The sequence below is a fragment of the Mesocricetus auratus genome, unplaced genomic scaffold (assembly GCF_017639785.1).
Source record: "Mesocricetus auratus isolate SY011 unplaced genomic scaffold, BCM_Maur_2.0 Super-Scaffold_100011, whole genome shotgun sequence".
NCBI lineage: Eukaryota > Metazoa > Chordata > Mammalia > Rodentia > Cricetidae > Mesocricetus > Mesocricetus auratus.
In genome coordinates this window covers 54916088-54936112 of record NW_024429195.1, presented here as the reverse complement: position 1 = coordinate 54936112, position 20025 = coordinate 54916088, and the positions used below count along the sequence as shown (strand labels likewise).

Here is a 20025-nt window from a genome sequence, read left to right as displayed (position 1 = left end):
AACCCACACTGTGTATGACTAGGATAGACGGTTGTTACTAAGTAGAAAAGCATATGAACTGACTGACTGTATTTAAAGACTTTGTCTACCTTAACCACGGAATACTCAGTAACAGAAACATAACTCACGTTGCAATCTGATCAGTCTATCCATCTATCTACCTATCTATCTATCTATCTATCTATCTATCTATCTATTATCAGTCTATTATCTATCTGTCATTTAGTCTATATGTCTAACATCTATCTACCCATTTATATTTACCTGTCTGTCTGTCTGTCTGTCTATCTATCTATCTATCTATCTATCTATCTATCTATCTATCTCTATGTCTATGGAAACATCTGTCTGTTGGTTGAATATGATTATCATAGTACCTACAAAGAACTCTTCACATTGTTGAGAAGAAGTGACATACTCTGGGATTTATCTAATGTAAGAATTTCTTGAATTAGCCAGGCGTTGGTGGCGCACGCCTTTAATCTCAGCACTCGGGAGGCAGAGGCAGGCGGATCTCTGTGAGTTCGAGGCCAGCCTGGTCTACAGAGCGAGTTCCAGGACAGCCTCCAAAGCCACAGAGAAACCCTGTCTCGAAAAACCAAAAAAAAAAAAAAAAAAAAAAGAAATTCTTGAATTAGTCATGACTCTATAAAATGTGAGACATTATTAAAACTTAAAGAACTTTTTGTATTATAGACTTTCTATTGTAACCAAAATGTATTTGAACTGCTTTGTTAATGGAGCCCCATGCAGATTTCTTAGCTGAGGCATTGTGATAGTTCAATCAAATACAACACATCCTTAACCAGTGTTTACCATGCTCAAACTGTGAAGTAGACATTGCAGAGCCTTAAAGTCTCACCCATTAAAGAAGCTGTCATTGGAAATTATTCTAAATGCTGGAGGTTGAAGAGGAATGAAAAGATATTCCTGCCCTGAGGAGCTTAGACTCCGGTGAGAATAAAACAAGTAACAGCACATCACCTTCTATTTAACAAAGCAATTGATCTGCACAGCACCTTGGATCTATGGTGTAGATACTATATTCTTCATGCTCTGGTGAGAAAAATTGAGGCTGGGATACCCAGGAAAGTTCATCATCACCCATATCCTCAGTTTAAGCTAAGATGGTAATGAGGGTTTGTGTAACAACTGGAAAAGCTAATGCAAGCACAGCATCTCACATAGTTGGTTACCTAGCATACCTAAGTGCTTTTGGATCCTACCACTTGTCAATTCTTTCCCCTTAGGACCAGATGATCATTAAAAGAACTGCAGTGTGGGTGGGGAAAATTCGGGTTGGGTGTGATCAAGATACACTGCATATGTGCATGGATTTTTCAAGAGCCACAACTGGAATGTAGGCATTGTGGCTTAAAATAGAGCTTTCATCATACACTTGTGCAAATACACATACACTGGGCAGGTGTTTGCATGTGAAAGGCAGGAATATCACAACTACAAATAAAAGCTCTGGGGTTCTCTGGCAGTCTTTCGTTTGTTGGGGGGAAAGGGTAAAAAATGTGAAATACCATTTGAGATACATATGAAAGAATTTCAATCACCATAGTATAGGGATATAATCTCTGTGTTTTACAAGCATAGCTTAGGTAGCCGGGTTATGGCATTGTTGCGGAGAGCTTTGGGGAAGTAGGTTAGGAAGGCTGGCTGTGGAAAACTGTGAATGTCAGGTAAGGCGTTTGTATTTAATCCCACCTGGCAGTCCTGGATGTCTGTTTCATAGCAGCACAGTGGCAAGAAAGAGGCTGTTTCAAGCATCTGCGGTGACAGTGGAGAGACAGGGAGAGCAGCCTCATCTGCACTGGTACACTTCAAGGAGTAATGGCTAACAGAGGAGTTGGAGAAGTGGCGACAAAAAGAGACTGGACTGGAGATTGCAGAGGTAGAAGTGAGGGCTGGGTCACCAGCTAGCGGGGCTGGTGGTGATGAGAGATGGAAACTCATGTGGGAAGAAAGCAGGAGGATGAGGAGAAAGCGGGCCAGGGCACCGTGAAAAGCGGAGAGGCCTCCAAAGACAGCAAGGGCTGTCACTCACGACGCATTAACATGCCAAAAGAGCGATTATGGTCCAGTCCGGGGGCTGTAAGGAAAGGGCCGCAAAGCCAATGCAATTCACTAATCTTTTAAGATGTAAATGCCCTCTAATGAGGACTAATAGAATCCAAAGCCCTTAGTCTGCCAAAATATTGCCAGGACATTTCAGAGGTGATGAATGGTTTTGTTTGTATGTGTATTAGCTGCCTCCTTCCATTGTCAAGGCTAATTGGGGGCTCTAGCTCATTTGAGCAAATTCCACATGGTTTCAGAAAGCCCCTCAAGATCTCAAGGTAGCACAGGATGATCCCCTGACGGGCGGCATCCTCAGGACCAGGTTCAATGGTTGCCTTTATTCACCTTCTCTGTGATAGATCTGAGATCCCTCACTAAGGCCAATACAATTTCCTAAACCTACCTTGGACAGGTATCTTTTATCTAAAAAAAGAATCTATTAATTACATATTTTCATTTTCTTAAATGTTGATACCTGATAAATGTTCTATCTGTATTAAGTGTGAAACAAAATTATTGATACTTCGTGGTTATAAATCTGTTTTATTTTTATAATCTACATGTCCTTATAGTTACCATTTTATAATACATGCACCTTTCTAGAATTGCACCCTAGTTTTGTTTAAATGTGACTCAAGGCTGGGGCTGGTTTACAGATAGACGGAGAACATAAAATACTATTCCTTCCATTCAACTCTCACACCCAGAAACTTGCATTAGAGGTAAATTGTTTGCAAACCCTCTTTTTGTATATACTACTTTATTTTTCTGGAGTACTGGGGTTGAATTCCTGAACAACTAAGAGGCCTGCCATTGGATGCTCAGGTTTGTTCCTCACAAAATATAGGTAACCGGAGATTAGCGGTGGAGTGTGACTTCGCATCGGAAGATGGCGGCTATAAGGCAACAGACACCTCAGACACTGAAAAATCAACTGTTAGTATCATTTCAGTGTTTAGATGAAACCTGATGAAATATATCCCTTCTGCGCAGATTTTTAGCAGGCACTGAGACAAAACCAAGGCAAATTAATTAGCATTAATTACATTGTATTTAAATGTGTAATATATTTAAAACCGTTATATGTCAGGAAGGAGAACTAAGAAGAGCACAATGGGCCACTTACATTGTGACAAGAGAAGGGTTGCCTACAAATGCTTTCTCCGGTATTGACCTGATGTTATTGCTGTGGAATCCTCTAGAAAGAGAGAAAAATGATTATAGAAAGTCATGTGTATGTGGGGGGTGGCAGGGAGGATTACTTAATAGCTCTCTTTGCCCCATCATGTAACTATAATCAGCATCTTTGGTAACCAGAGTACAGGTAACTCCCCCCTGCATCATGAACCTGTGTGTCATCATTTACTGAAGAGGAGCAAAGGGAATCACAAGGCTTATGGGAACAGGATATTACGTTATAAAAGGAAAATCCTTTTGTTGATATCCAGTAGAGAACGGTTTCTTAACAGCTTGAGTGCGAGCTGTCTTTGGAGAGAGGATTAAGATTACTCTGTTTGACACCAGAAAAGGGAAAATTGACTTAAACTGCAGTGAAGTAGAGATTTAAGGAAGCTCCTCACATGGAAAATGCTCAATGGGTCTGTAATAATCGATCAATTACCGCTGCCTGAGTGGCAGAAAGCAGAGTCAAGGGTCGTTGGGTTTTGTGTGACTGTGGCTGTGTGCTATGCATGCCTTCCTCTGTCAATACACTACTTGGCCAATACACATGAGATTCTCTGAGGGGGAACCCACAAAGACTCTTTCCTTATAAACAACCGACTCTATCTATCTATGTGTTCTGTGGAAATAAGGTCCCAGACTTTTTTTCCCCCCAAGAGCTAGAACAGTACCTATTTAGGCTATTTGTCTTTTTAGATAAAAGGAAAAGCTAAATAAAATTCATCATCTAAAACACAATATATGCAATGAATGGTTGAAAGTAACTTCACCTTTAGTGAAATTGTGCTTAGAAAATTAAAAAAGACTCACCCAGCATTTAAAACACACGTAATAAAACATGTGATGGCATCTATTACTATACAAGGGACACACAATTTTATTCATATGATTCTATATTTTTTTTTTGGTTTTTCGAGACAGGGTTTCACTGTGGCTTTGGAGGCTGTCCTGGAACTTGCTCTGTAGACCAGGCTGGCCTCGAACTCACAGAGATCCGCCTGCCTCTGCCTCCCAAGTGCTGGGATTAAAGGCGTGCACCACCAACGCCCGGCTCATATGATTCTATATTAATGCAACTGAGAAATTTCTAGATTCATGGAAATGTTTAACAAATAACTAAATTATATTATAGTTGTATTACAAATAAACAAAGAATGTAAATGGTACTAGAATATGTATCACTTAGGAAAAATATATGTTTTTATATATAAATATGGGAGGTCACTTATACATTTAAAAATTATAATTTTTGGTTATGGAAATAAATTAAAACATACTTCAAATGCACTAAACTATTATTTATATGAACTTAAAAATTTCAGCCATTACACATGATAATTACACCAATTTTAAAATAAATTTACAAAGAGTAAAAGTTCATTCATTAAACTTTGTTTAATACTTACAGTTCTTTAAGATTGGAGAGTGTCTTGATTGCAGTGGGGAATTCATCAAGGTTATTATAATTTAAATCTCTAGAAATGAGTACATGGTATTTTCAATATTTCACTTAAAACTTCTATTTCCTCAATTTACAAGTTAAGTATTCCAATGGACCCATATCATAGATGGAAACTCTTTTTCTTTCTCTTTCAGGAGACGGTTTATTGGCTTGCTGCCAGCTAATACTTTAAAAATAATTTATTGTGTTTAGTGTGTGTGCCTGTGCAAGCATGCACGTGAGAATGTATGCACGAACACTCTTGTAGAAATAAAAGAACAGGTTTAGAGAGCTAGTTTTCTCTTCCACTGGAAGGTTCCAGGGATGGACCTGAGTCAATCAGGTTGAGCAGCAACTGTTTTAGCATCCAAAGTATTTCTAGGACCCTGACCACCAACAGTCTGCAAACATTTGCATTACAATAATCATGACACCAGTGAACAGAAATTTCAAGCTAAGGATCAATGGCAGTGGGTCATTTACAACAGGGAGGACCTGCAGCAGCTTTAACTTCCAAGGAGGGGTGATGTTTGCTTGGTGGGTTCTGACTCCTTCCTGATGGTTCTCTTCCTTGGGACCTGGTTCAGGGAATTGTGGGCTGGTGTTTGCCCTCTTCAGTCCTGGGACACATCCCTTTTCTTGTTCCCATTTAGGAAGTGGGGCATGAGAACTGCCTAGTTCCTGGTTCCTGGGGAGAGCCTGTGTCTCACCCAGGACAAGACATGTGTTTGGAAAGGTTTATGTGACACACAGGACTTTGAGCAAGGGCATGTAGACTAGAGTTTCCCCAGTGTCATACATGATCAACTTAAGTCCGGTGTTTGTCTTGGTCTATGAGGCAAAGCTTTGTATTATCCCTCATACACAGAGATAGAAGGGCCAGAGAATCTCAAATCATTAATTTCTCTGTCTGTAGTAACACAAATGGGTTTTCAATCCCATTACTCACATATGTTTTATAGGCTTACTCCTCTTTATACCTGCATCTTCAGATGAAAAAGGAATGGCTGTCTGGTCCCTGGGAATGGCAGATTTCCCAAATGACATAGAAAACTCTTTTGGTAAGGCAATCAGATGTGGTTAGACCCTCCCCAGTAGAAAAGAATTGCTATTTAATTTTAAGAGAAAGATAATTTGACTGAGTTAGACATGAATCAAGATCCCTACTTGTCTGGCACAAGCCATCCTTAAGCTATTCTGCAGGCAGGAAACTTGTGTCTTTTGTGGACATAAATTTTCTTCCTGTTTGTAAATCTCTCCAGATGCTCTGTTTTGATTAAACGAGGACTGGACCCTTATAAATTACTTGGCTTTCTAGTCAGGGAAAGGAAGAGGTTGGGAATAACCAATTTACTGATCCTCTGTAGCCCTGGGCAAAGCAGGGCCAGACAATAAGATTCACAAATTTTTGTCCTGAAATGTTTTACTTTGTGGTATGTATGTATGTTTTTCTGTAAGTCTGGTTCCTCACCTAGGACCAGGGACAGGAAAAGCATTTATGGAAACACCCAGTATTGCTGTTTTTTTTTCTTTTGCTCCAATTGTTCTATTGAAAAGAATGAGAAAGTGGGAGAGATGTTCTAAATTGTAACTAGTGACTGATAGAAACTGCTTTCTTATGTCATCAAGGTCCTGCCTGAATGAGTTCCTCTTTGACACCCGTGGAGAAGTGGAGTGACAAGTTGTTCTGGAAGGAGAGGCATGGGTATTATTTGTTATGAGGACACCCAGAATACAGGTCTCTCAGGAAGCAGGTTGATCCAGAACTTGTTAGAAACTAAATTGACCATGGGTAAATTGCCAGTCTACATTCAACTGAATAATGTTCCCTATGGTCATAGAAAACTTGGTTTTGTCATCAGCACAAAACCTTGTGTCATTTATTGTATTTCAGTATTAAACTTGGGAAGTGGCTTGAGGCTATCCCCAAAACTACCTTCTTCTCCTACTACACTCAGAACTTTTGCTGCCTGCTACCCATCTTTATTGCACTTCACTGACTCAACAGGGCATTGAACATCTCTTCTACAAGGAGGAGGCTTGTGGCCTAGGTAGATGATGAGATCCTCTTTGCCCTGGCTCTGGGATCTAGGATATGGTCAGTTGACTGAACTCATTTTTATCAAAAGTGCCAACAAAAGCCTGAGCTAGTTTTGTTGTTTGTTGAGATGGGGGTCTTACTAGGCTGTCCTACTAGTCTCAGACTGCTGGGCTCAAGTGATGATCCTCTGCTTCAATCTTATGAATAGACTGAGACCATAGGTGTATGTCACTGTGTCCATTGGAAACTTTGACCCATTTCAGAATCAGATTAGAGAAAGAAGGAATTCCCAATTATGCTACAGGCTAAATGTGTAGCCTTGGCAAAGTAGCTCTGTGGGGTCTAAGACAGGATAGAAGCAGCTGCTCAATAGGGTATCTGTAAAAATTATTCCAACAATGTATATCAGTGATCAAATGATAGTATCCCTTGGATTGCTTCATAAAGAACATGAGCCGTGTTCCTTATGAAGTGCTTGGATCTCAGGGTCTTTGTCTTCTCTTTCTGCAGAGAACCAAACTCACACACAACTGGTGATTAGTTCTCCTGACAAGAAGGGTTGCTCTCAGGGTGGAGAACACAGGTCCCTAAGCAAATAGTCACTGCTTCCTGAGAAAGTCTCATTTAGCTTTAATTACTCTCGCTAATTTGCCACTCTCAAGAGATTAAAATAGAGTCTCAGTTTTATTGTTTAGCTCCTCTGTGGTGTGTGTGTGTGTGTGTGTGTGTGTGTGTGTGTGTGTGTGTGTGTAGATAAAACCTCTGTAAATATCTGTTTAAAGCTCAGGCAATTAACCAAACCAAACATCAAGTTTGGCTTTAAGGACACTCAGATTCCTTCAGAATATTCATGAAAACACTGGAAAAAGGGAAACAAGCCAAAGGTCAACTCACAAAGTCTCCAGGCTGTGGAGCCCCTCAAAGCATTTCTTTCCCAGGGAGTGAACTCTATTGTTATGGAGATGCCTGCAAGAGAGCATTACCCGAAGTCAGGAACAGTAACCAAGGCTTACTGCAGAGAAAATATAGGACCAACTTGTTTAAATCCAAAGAAAGTTGTGGAAAGCACTAATGATAAGGAACAAGCGTTTTTTAAAAGCCCCTCTGCTGCTGTCACTCATATTGTAAACAATTCTATAACATGAAATTTAAGATGACTGCCATGGGTGACGAGATGAGCAATTCAATTTTGTTGTGTTTTCTAGTGTGGTTTGCTCTTTGTGACTTGGGGACATAGAGTGCTCAGTGGAGTTACTGAGCATCACGGAGGGAAGTGTTGAGATGGAGGGAGGGTCACACGTGGACTAAACATGTTTTGTGATGACTCTATTCCCAGGATTGGGCCACAGGTCATCAAGAAAGGATTTCGGCTACAGCAAATAGTGATCAGGCTTTTCCTGCTGCCCAAGATCAGTGGTCTTGACAAACCATTAGCAGTGCAATTATCATCTTAGGCTCAACTGATAAACCAGCTACCTCCGAGTAAATGAGAAGAGTTGTGTACACAGCTGAAAAGCAGACTAACTCCCAAAGAGGTTTTGGAGAAGGGTTTAAAAGAGACAAAGTTAAGAAAAAAAAAGTGGAGGGGGAAAAAACCAACAACCAAAGGCCATAGCCAGCTTCTTCAGGATCAACGACATCATATTCATGTGAGGCATTCAGAGCGGAAACTTGTTCCTGCTCTGAGACTAAGATCTTTCTTGTGATAAATAAGAGTTTTGGTTTCAGGTGAGATCTATGTGACATCTATTCAGGGTCTTTTATATGCAACAAATGAGAGAGGGGGTGGAGAGAATTAAAAAAGAGCCCTCGGGAGTACAGTCTACGAAAGAAGAGATGGGTATCAACTGTAGTGGGCTGGGCGCAGGTAGAAGAGAGCTGGGGGCGGGGCCAAAGAAGTGCCTCTCTTTGCTCCCCAGTAAGGTTTGTGCCGTAAATGACCGCCCAGGATCCATAAGTTTAAGGCTTGGCAGCCAGCCTGTGGCGGGACCTATGAGCGGTGGGACCTCGTGGAAGGAAGCGAGGTCATTGTGCCTAGTCCTTGAAGGAGATATTGGGCCCCCAGCACTTCCTGTCTCTCTTTATGCTTCCTAGCTGCTATCAGCTGGGCAGCATTGGCCTACCCTGCACAACCTGTCACAACGCTCTGCTTCACCACGGGTTCAAGACAAGGAGACCACTAACCGTGGACTGCAATCGCTGAAATTGTTATGTTCAAAGTGCCTTTCCTTCCTTTAAGTAGTTAATCTTTTTCTTCCTTCCTTCCTTCCTTCCTTCCTTCCTTCCTTCCTTCCCTCCTTCCCTCCCTCCTTCCCTCCTTCCTTCCTTCCTTCCCTCCCTCCTTCCTTCCCTTCTTCCTTCCCTCCTTCCTTCCTTCCTTCCTTCCTTCCTTCCTTCCTTCCTTCCTTCCTTCCTTCCTTCCTTCCTCCTTCATTCCTTCCTTCCTTCCCTCCCTCTCTCGCTCCCTTCCTGCCTTGTTTCATTTCTTCCTTTCTCCACAGGGTCTTACTTGGCTTGACCTATATAGTTTTGATTGACTTTCAAACTCACTGCCACCTTCTTGCCTCTCAGTCTCCTAAACCGTAGGATTACAGGTGTGAGGTACCACGCCCAGCTTTATCTCAAGCATTTGTCTTGGGGACTGTAGCTGACAAGTTGACTTTATAGTCCTTCAAGCAGCATGTGCATCTAAACACCGGCCTTGGATAAATGTCGGCTATTCTACTACACACATGGGGGGGATATTGCTTATCTGTCAAAGAAGACTGATCAACTTCCAAACCGTTACTTGAGAACCACTTTGATTTTCTAAAAGGATGAGATTTGAGTGAGGCACTGGTGGTGGTGTACGCCTATAATCCTGACACTTGGGTGGTGGGGACAGGAAGAGCAGGGCTGTAAGGTCAACTTCGGCTGCACAAGTTCGAGGCCGGCCTACTCCAAACCTTGTTTCAAAAACTCAAACAAAACCTAAAAAAATCTAGAAGCTGTAGAAATGCAGGGTTGTTGTCAAGAGTCAATGTTCCCCTCTCTCCTTTTCTCTACCTTTACCTTCCTTTCCTATCTTTTTTCTGCCTTTCTTTCATCAGTACTAGGGCTCAAATCCAGGTACTGGGATATATACCCAGCTTGGGAGTGATCTGTCTTCTTTTTCTTTAACAAAAAGAGAAAAAAAAACCAAACAAACAAAAAAGAAAAAGTATTTGTCAGGGCTTTGAGTGTAGTTCACTGATAACTAGTATTTGTTAGCTAGTATTTGTAATGCCTGATTCTATCTCTAGAATTGCAAAAAAATTAATCCCATTACTAATACATGTTGTTAATAAATTATCTTTTAATAAATTTTTTCATTATCTTTGTGGTGATTTCCTTTAAAATGTACAATGAGTTCCACTAAGGTAGAGGTGCTATTTGATCTTTGTATACCTGGCAATGTTTATCACTAATCAGGTATTTGATAAAAGTTGTAAGTTGTTCACACAGTTGGAAAATTTATAAGTCTCTTTAGAGAGAGTCTCAGAGTTTTTTCCTGTCTTAAAATGCCTCCATCCAAGTTTTGAGGTCCAACACTTTAATATCACAGGGGGAATTTAGAAATCGTCAAAACAGAGAGCAAAATCAATAAAACTCACAACACCACCAGGCTGGAGAGGTTTCCAAAGGCAAGGTCTGGTATGTGGTGTATTTTGTTCAAGGCCAAGGTCATGGCTTGCAGCGCCGATAAACTTCTGAAAGCCTGGACAGGGACCTCTGTCAGAGCATTGTCATCTAGCCACAGGTGCCTCAGGGAATGCAGGCCACTGAAACAGCTGGGTGGCACATAGCTGATGTGGTTTGCATCCAGACGCCTGGAAGAAAGCAAGCCAGAATGGGAAACAGTGAAATCCAGGTAGAATATGGCCTTCACTGGAAGATTGTGTGCGCACTCATTAGCCTCAGAGAAAGAGCCTGGGGAGCTCCAGGTCCCAGACAAACTGGACCGTTTCCCTCTTTTGGTCAGCCCTCTTCATTCTGGTTAGATCCTTAAGCTCTCCCTCCGTAAGGTGTTCTCCGTCTCATCCAGGCTTGCGGGGTAGCGTGCTTTTCCTGCGTGGAAGCGGCCTCTCGGAGGTGTTAAATTTCATCCCGTTTGGATACACTACAAGGCAGACATTCTCTCACCTCATTCCCACCCTGTGCCAAGTAAATGACTTTGTGATCCCAGACTGTTTGGAACACACTAAGCGGTAATCTCCTAGTTTGTTCCTAAGCGCTAGGAAGAGATTGCTTCAATATTTGAAAAGAATCAGTAATCTTGAAAGACTGTTAGATACGATTCTGGGAAGAGCTTCAAAAACGGCTGCCTGTCTTGCTTAGCCTAACCACTTGCCTTGGGCATCGTTTTTCTGACTTTTTAAAAGCGAACAATAAAATTAGCAGCTTCCCAACTCTTGCTTCCTTTTCTCTCTCTCTCTCTCTCTCTCTCTCTCTCTCTCTCTCTCTCTCTCTCTCTCTCTCTCTCTCTCTCTCTCTCTCTCTCTCTCTCTCTCTCTCTCTCTCTCTCTCTCTCTCTCTCTCTCTCTCTCTCTCTCCTCCCTCCCTCCCTTCCTTCCTTCCTTCCTTCCTTCTCTCTTTCTAAATGAGGAAGCACTTCTAAAAATAGGTCTGGTTAATAATCTCTGAGCCAGCAGAGGGAGCACAGTACATTTATTTTGTCATAATTCAAGATAAACAAATGGTAGCTGTAATTAAAGTGACCTAATAGTTCTTATGGAAATGACAAAATTGAGGTATTTTACTTTTTATTTTTAAGTGAGGTGCATGAACAATGGAACTACTACCAATCAGTTACATTTCCAACAGCCTTCACTCATTCCTTTTAAAGATGTACATTTGCTTGTGCTTTCAAAAAATAGAATTAAAAACAAACAAACAAACAAAAAAAAACAACCCAAAACCAGAAGATATGCATTTTATGAAGCTCATGTGTTAGGAAGGATTAGAAAATCTTGAGAGGATTTAAAAAATATTTTGCAAGCATTTAAGACTAAGCAGATTCAGGAAGCATGTGAGAATCGCAAAAATGATCTCCAGCAAACCAAATTTAAACAGTTAAGAAACAGAGAAAGCCCTCTGTGGTAGAAAGCTAATCTCTCTGGAAAGCGGCTACCTCACTTTTGGCCACATACATCACTCTAGTCACCCCCAGTTCCTACTTCTATCCCATGAATGGGAACAGGTGACCCCCCGATGGGCCCCGAGCCCAGTTTCAGTAATAATTGAGGTAAGGTCACTGGGAACACATGTTAGGAGTTTGCTGTCTTTGTGAATACTCCCTCGCTTTTCCAGTAGACCAGCCTTGGTTGTAGGCGTGGAAACATAGTCTCCCAACACAGCAGGGTTCTGTCAACAAATGAACCAGAAATGCTTGGGAAAGAAAATTCATCAAAGTCTTTCTTCGAGATGTGCCTGTCACAGGGTACTGTTGCTGGCTGTTTCACTCTTTACTCTTTTGGTTTTTTTTTTTTTTTGCTCTTTGGCTTGTGTCTAGCCAGCTTTTCTTAAATTATCCCCATCCACCTTTTGCCTCTGAGCTTTTGTCTTTCTCTGTTCAGTATATCTTACTTTCACTCTTCCTCCCTGGATGGCTGTGTAGCTGGATGACTGGCCCCTGGTGTCCTCCTTATCCTTCTTGCTCCTTGATCTCTCTTTTCTCTCTTTTTCTCCTTCTTTCTGCTCTCCAGCCATGCCTATTCTTTCTCCTGCCTTGCTATTGGCCATTCAGCTCTTTATTAGACCAATCAGGTGTTTTAGACAGGCAAAGTAACACAGTTTCACAGAGTTAAACAATTATAACATAAAAGAATGAAACGTATCTTTCCATCATTAAACAAATACTCCTCAGCATAAACAATTGTAACACATCTTAAAATAATATTCCCCAACAGGGTGTAGTGCAATCTTGCCAAGGATGAGGAGGTAATCAGCTTTATTTGGCTAGAAGTAAAGCCCATGTTTACACTGCATGTAACAACTGTCCTAACTGTATCTTCTCAGTTGTATACCACCACACAGCATGGGCCTCTGCATTCTGGCCAGCACATCATCTTTCCGTCATAGTTGCTTGAAAATGACAGACCTCAGTGCAATGTTGGGAAACCATAGGAAAGGCTTTTTAAGCATGGGCCTTTCTCCTTTGATGTTTTAAGTTGTGACCAGCAAGGAGTGGCCTGATGTCAGTTCCCTAAGTGAATACATCCATTGTATATGGATGAATTCATTTTAGTGTATATGAATACATTCCTTGGAGTGGAGAGCCTATGAGATGCATCTTTTTTCCCCTTCCAGAGAGATTAAAATCTGGTCACACTATTAAACACTTATTTGTCTGAAATGAATGAGTGAGAATAATTAATTACTCAGTGTCCTTACATCTTCCGTACTAATGAATACTCGCAGACCAACCAGCCCTTGACACAGACTGAGGTGTCCTGAGCACAACACTAAAATGTCATTCTATAACACTGTTACATCTTTTGAGAAGCTTCCTATCAAAGAGCATCATGGGGTAGTGGCATGGGTAAGTACTTCTATGCATGTATGAAAGTGTCATAATAAAACCAATTATTTTATAAACTAATATACACTAATAAAATATATAGAAAAGGAAACTACCCCCAAACAATGCTTCTAAATGGAGTGTTTTAGAATTAGTATCTGCCTGGCCTCAGTAGTTTCAACTTAATCCAGATAGGAGCTTATTGTTTACACTCTAGGATATTGTCTGGTTTAGTTTTCCCTTTCCTGCTTTATTAAAGTGTAATAGACAAATAAAAATTGTATATATTTACAGGGTGCATTGTAATGTTTTATTGCAAGTATATAGCACAAAGTGTTTAAAGAAAACAAATACAACATATTTCTTTCCATACTTCCTTTTAACTTACTAACATTTATTTATTTACATACTTCTTTTTCTTTTGTGGTAAGCACATTTGGGATGTAATTCCTTAGCAATTTCTAAGTATACATTATTACTAATTATAGTCACCATGCTGTAGACAAATTGCCATAACTTATTCATGCCAAGGCCCTTTGTTTTTTATCCAACCTTTCCCTATTCTTGCCATCAAGCCCCTGAAACCATCAGTTTGTTCTCTCCTTGATATCTGACTTAATTTTAAACTACCCCAAGGCTAAACAAGATCATGGAATTAATTACATGCTCATTTTACAGGTGGTCCTTACAGAACAAGTTTAAGACCGGCAGGGCACAAGTTTTGCCTACTCAGTGTGTCAGCAATGGGGCCATATTGTGCCAATCTGGTATTTTTCTGACAAGAGGACTTTTTTATATATATGCTTGGAAAACGCAACATGTAAGCAGAAAAGTATAAGGAAAACATCACTGTACAGTTCAAGAAAGAAAGCCCACACTTTGGGGAAGGTGAGATAGGTCAGTAGTTAAGACTAAGACCATCGCTGTGGAGACCATGAGCCCCAGAGCCCAGACCCCAGCATCCACCTAATAATATGTTCATCCTGCTTGTCTGGAATTGCAGCTCCAACGTATCCAAAGTCCCCTTCTGTCTCCCTCCATGTTCACACAGGCACACATACCTGCAGACATGTACACATATACTCATGCTCTCTCTCTCTGTCTCTCTCTTCTCTGTCTCTCTCTGTCTCTCTGTCTCTGTCTCTCTCTCTCACACACACTAAACCTTATAAAAACACACAGGTATGGAATATTACATATTTGTTATTATGAACAACAAAAATAACTACACCACGGGGGCTGGAGAGATGGCTTAGCGGTTAAGAGCACTGACTATTCTTCCAGAGGACCTGGGTTCAATTCCCAGCAACCACATAGCAGCTCGCAATTGTCTGTAACCCCAAGATCTGACACCCTCACACAGACATACATGCAGGCAGAACACCAATGTACATAAAATAAGAATAAATAAACTTTAAAAAAATAACTACACCACATAGCTCCACTTTCAAAGTGCTTCATTGTTTTTCTGTTTCATGTAAGTCATGAAGTGGGCGGTGTCTAGGCAGCTTACAATCCATGAATTAGTGCTGAGGATTCAAGTCACAATTGTAACTGTAGGGGGCAGGGATACATCAGGGGACCTCACCTTTAGCATCTGTCAAATAGGGAGTAACTTCTCTCAGAGGGTTGCTTTATGATAATGGACAGAGCATGACAGGACTTTGCACATATAAAGCTCTTATTATATAAGCAGGGATAGTGTGGTTTTGTCTTTTGACCACTAAGACATTGAGGGGAGAAAAGAGGTAAACTCAGACTGTGTTTAGGCAAAAGTCAATTAAAATGAGTGCTATATTGTAAGTGAATTTCAGTTCTGAGAAGCACAGGCTGCATTCTTTAACTTCTACTTTTTTTATCATCTACAACATTGTATAGAATGGCCACATGAAGACTTGGAAAGCATACTGAATTAGAAGAACAAGCAAAGCTATGGGCTGGGATGTAGTTCAGTGATAAGGCACTTGTCTGCACATGGCCCTGAGTTCCATTGCTAGCATCACAAAAAACAATCAACCAGGTAACCAACCAACCAACCAATGGTAACAAAGCTGGCAACTAGGCAACCAACCAACCAATCAACCAACTAATCTGACAACCAGGCCCCAACCAACCAACCAGCTAACTACCAACCAACCAACTAACCAAACCAACCATCTAACACAAACCAAGAACTAATCAACTAGCTAACCACTAACCAACCAGCTAACCACAAACCAACCAACTAACCTACCAACTAACCAGCTAACCAACCAATCAACCAACTAACCATCAACCAACCAACCAAACAGCTAACCACCAAGCAACCAACTACTCAACAATCAACCTAACAAGCTAGCAAACAACAAATTTAGGCCAAGAGTCTGTCCCTCATCAATTCTGAAATGTTAGGAAATATTGATAATATCTCTTTGGGTCAGTTTTCACATTTGTAAGGCAGAATCACAATATGTCACAGGATTACTGCAGGAATTAAGTGAAAATGTTTTGAAAGCCAATAAACTTTAATATTTAAGGGTAATCCTTAGATTTGTGAGTAGTGTCATTTTTCGCCCCAGAGAAGCCCATTTTTTTTCATTTCCTTAAGCCATTATGATTTCACACTTTTCTGCAGGCAAACGCCATGTTCTTGTCCTACGTATGAACAGAACTGGAGACTCTGTTACCCATTGCACACCCCTTAGACTGTGCCTTTGGCAGTTACGCCGCACACATTATTGTTGCTTATAGTAAGCCTTCCATCACAGAGAGCAAGACACACTAAGTGGCAACCACGGAACTCGATTGAGGAAAACTGTACCATGTGGTGCAAGAACAGAATTCTTTTGTGCATGAGTCTCTGAAAAGTCAATTATAGTGAAGTGACTTTGAATGAAGATAAATGGTCTTGACATGACATTTGGGCAAATGTTGAAATAACTTCCCGGATGAAGGAATTGAGGTTGGGGAGTTCCACAGTTGCCGAAGAGACTGAGCAGCTCAGGCTGGGCAGCCAGAGGGACTGCCTTTTATGGAATTTGTGATGCCTTTCCTTACTCCCACGTGGTCATGAGCATCTGGTTCACCCTGATGGGTTTCAAGAACTTTGAGTCTGGATAGCTTAATTTTCAGAAGACTTCTGCACCTACTGCCTATGAGAAATGTCTCATCCTCTCTCATAAGTCTTCAGTCCTTAGATGGGGATGTACTGTCGATGTCCATTCTTGCAAAGTGAGCAAGGTGTAGAGAAACAGGGAGTTTCTAAGCCATGGGACTTGGTGACTCATTTGTGTAGCTAGAAAGGGAAGCAACAGAGCTATAATGATTCAGCTTTCTGGTCTGGACAACTGGGTTGATTGAGATCATGGATGAATGGCACTCTGTTTTATGTAAAATAAAAACAAAATAGAACTAAGTGCTCACTGTGAGTGTAATTATGGAATAGCTTATGTTCTATGTAGGAAAGCTACATGGTATCAAGCAAAACTTTAGTCTTTTCTTACCAGCAATGGCAAAAAACTCTTTTTCTTCCTGTGTGAAGTTTTAATCTTAATGCTTTTAAGCACAAGGTGGTAACTGCTCAAATTTCCTCTCAAGAGAAACATTTTGTGAGTCTGCTCTATTCTTCTGAAAGGAGCCCCTGATTTATAAGTAGCATTATTGTAGGGATTAGAGACGCTATGAGATCACTGTTGCTGTTGTTATTCTTGAAAATGGTCCTTTATCTGTCTTCTATATGACACCTTGCCAACATATCATATAAGCTTGTATCTTTGTTTGACAATGTCTTTGATGAGCCATTAACTACAAGGAAGAAAGCCTTAGTCAAAAGATAAGCCATTGATCTTGGCTAATTCCATACCAAGATGACCATAATAGTGTCAATTATTAACATGGATGGTTGAGAGGAAAGAAGGGCCCAAGTGTGAAGACAGTTGCAGCTGTACTATACAGCTTGTGGGGACTCGATAATAAACAGAATTATGGAGTAGGACATTTTCATGACTGGCTTTTACAGAATAGCATTTTCCCCATAAATTTCAAAGATATGAAAGATATGACTGAGCACTCTTGTGTAGTAGGCGATTTTTACATTTTGTGAGACCATTTTGAGAAAGGCATGGATAGTCAGGGAACCACAGTGTTCTGTCTGGTTCACTGACAAACTCTGAGAAATGAAAGCATACTTAATTATTACTTTACTTTTCTACTAAAACAAAAACCACCTGGCTCTAAATCCATTTTAAAATATAGTTCAACAAAATACACCAACACCCTGTTATGGTAAAATTTTATTGTTTTGAACCTTTAATCCTGGAATCAATGGATGACTGCAGTTGAATCTGGCACAAGGTTATTATACCAGTGCCATCAGGATAAAAGTTTATCTGTACGAATTTTAACAGATCAACATGAATTTAAGTGGGTTCTGCATATTATTAGAATCAGTTTTCCTATTGCCATTCCTATTTTTATGTTTGTATGGTGTGACCATACTGCAAGATTCTATCTTTTAATACATTTCCCATGAGGATGGGGCATTTCCTACATTTTACAAAAACAAGTGTGCCAGTTCATATAAAGGTTGTGAGTGCCAACATGGGAAGTTTCTGCTTTTGTTTTTCTTTCTCTTCCTAATCTTGTAACCCTGATGTGGCCCCCAGGAAGAGAATTATTGCTTGAGAGATGTCTGAAATGGTAATGATTCCCTTTTCACCTCTATTGAGAAAGGGAGTCTACAGGCTCACTGAAATGCCATAGTTCTGACCCTTGTCAACTGCCCTTGGAGCTGGATAAGAAGTAGCCAGAGGGTGTAAGCCTCTACTTCTCTGGCATAGCTGAATGAAGATGGAGCTGAAGTCTACTACCTGGTGACAGGTGGAGACTCCTCACTGAGCTGAGCCCCATCCCCAATGAAGAATAGATTTTACATCAAGGTTCATTTCCTTGATCTTTTTTGGGCACATCACCGCTGCTGTGAGTTTTGTGACAAGAAGATGGCTACAGCAAAAATAATGAGGGCGGTCACTTCTTCAGTTTCATTTTTTTCCACAGAAAACAAAGACTCTCTGTCAGAAACATGTCAGTCTCCCAGGTACCAACCACCAGGACTTGAAACCTAGAGTCTACTTTTTGAATCTCCCATTGCCTTCCAGCCAGTTATTCAGTAAGTTCTCTCCATTTATCTTCATCTCTGAGATGACTGCCTGGCTAAAACCCTTATCTCTTCACACCTGCATTACTGCCACAGCTTCTGAGCTGGCTCTTTTGCCTTTGATCTCTTATCTCTTCAATTAATCCTGCAGGCTGCTGCCAGATTAATCTCTCTGAAATAGTCCTCTATGTCATTCCCTTGGTAGGAATCTATGTTCTTCCAAATTACCATTCCTTTCAAATCTAAACCGTTCATTGAAGGCCTTCTGTCCACTGTATCTGTTCAAATCTTTCTCTTATTTTGCTGATCTAGTCAATATTTTTTTCTACCTCTTCCCACAGTAGGCTTTGTGTTCATGACCACAAATATAGAAGCTTCTCCATGCCTGTCCAACTTTTATAAATCTTCCAATCGGCAGGTTCTTTCCATATACCTACTCTTGAAGTGGAGAGTCCTTGACTAACTGAATGGGAACACTAATTCTGGTAAGTAGGTCAGCTCCAATATCTCTGTAGAAACCATTGGGTTCAGCTTAGTTCAGGTAAGACACATGGAAAACAGCCACACGTAGATTAGAACCTGGAGCCAGGGTGATGAGTAGATGCAGGTTACAGCCAAAGTAGGGAACCCAGAGCAGCTGCCTACAATATCACTTAGAGTGTGGATTTTCAATTCATTTTAATAAATGATGCCAGAAGGCTGTCTTTGTATCTTGTGCTGGATATGAACACTAAACCAGGTGGGCATGCTTCAACTTTCATGGAACATTTCAAAAACAGCTGAGATATTCTTATCATGAAGTGTTAGGGGAAGAGAAATGCATGGTGGTGGGTGCTAACTAACGTAGCCTTCACCCCCGCTCCTTTAAAGTATAGATCTGGAATTTAAACATCAAACCATGTGTATTTAGTTCTTTCTCTTAGAGATCAAACTGAAACCCTGATCCCCTCTCTTCATGTAGTACTCTACCAGGGGTACTTGACCCAACCACTACCTCATTAGCTACGCTGTTGGAGAAACTAGAAACTTATAGATCACTCATGATACTGTCCGCTCCCCATCCTCTTTCCCTTCTCTCTCTCTCTCTCTCTCTCTCTCTCTCTCTCTCTCTCTCTCTCTCTCTCTGTCTCTCTCTCTCTCTCTCTGTCTCTCTGTCTCTCTGTCTCTCTGTCTCTCTGTCTCTCTGTCTCTCTCTCTCTCTCTCTCTCTCTCTCTCTCTCTCTCTCGTGTCTTCCTTCTTCTTCCTTCTTTGACAGGGTCTCACTTCATGGCCTTGGCTGTCCTGGAACTTATTAAGTAGACCAGGCTGGCTTCAAACTCAAAGAGATCTGCTTCCCCGGTGCTGGCACCTTCATTCCTCGTTGATATTTCAAACACTGGAAACTTCATCCTCTTGGTGTTTCTCAAACCCATGTTCCTTTCTTGAACTCTACCCCCCACTCAGACAAAAGCTTCCTTTCTCTACTCTGACTCCTTCAGCAATGCAGATTCGATCAGATTGATTCCTTCCTGCTCAACATCTTCCTGTGGGGTTCCATCTTTCAATAAGCCTGATATTATCCTTCATGTGCCCCACATGACTTTCGTTGCATCTGGCCCCAACATGCCTTACAAGGTTG

General features: G+C 41.0%; 1 protein-coding gene across 1 annotated transcript in view; it reads right to left on the bottom strand.

The window, feature by feature from the left end:
- The window catches only part of Lgr5 (leucine rich repeat containing G protein-coupled receptor 5), a 113867-nt gene that overhangs the window by 18046 nt on the left and 75796 nt on the right, over positions 1-20025 (bottom strand). Inside the window, exons 5-8 of the mRNA XM_005081473.4 lie at positions 10367-10582; positions 7629-7700; positions 4659-4727; positions 3197-3268 (exon numbers count right to left, since the gene is read on the bottom strand). Coding sequence (XP_005081530.1) covers positions 3197-3268; positions 4659-4727; positions 7629-7700; positions 10367-10582 — 429 coding nt within the window. The remainder of the gene's footprint in view (positions 1-3196; positions 3269-4658; positions 4728-7628; positions 7701-10366; positions 10583-20025) is intronic.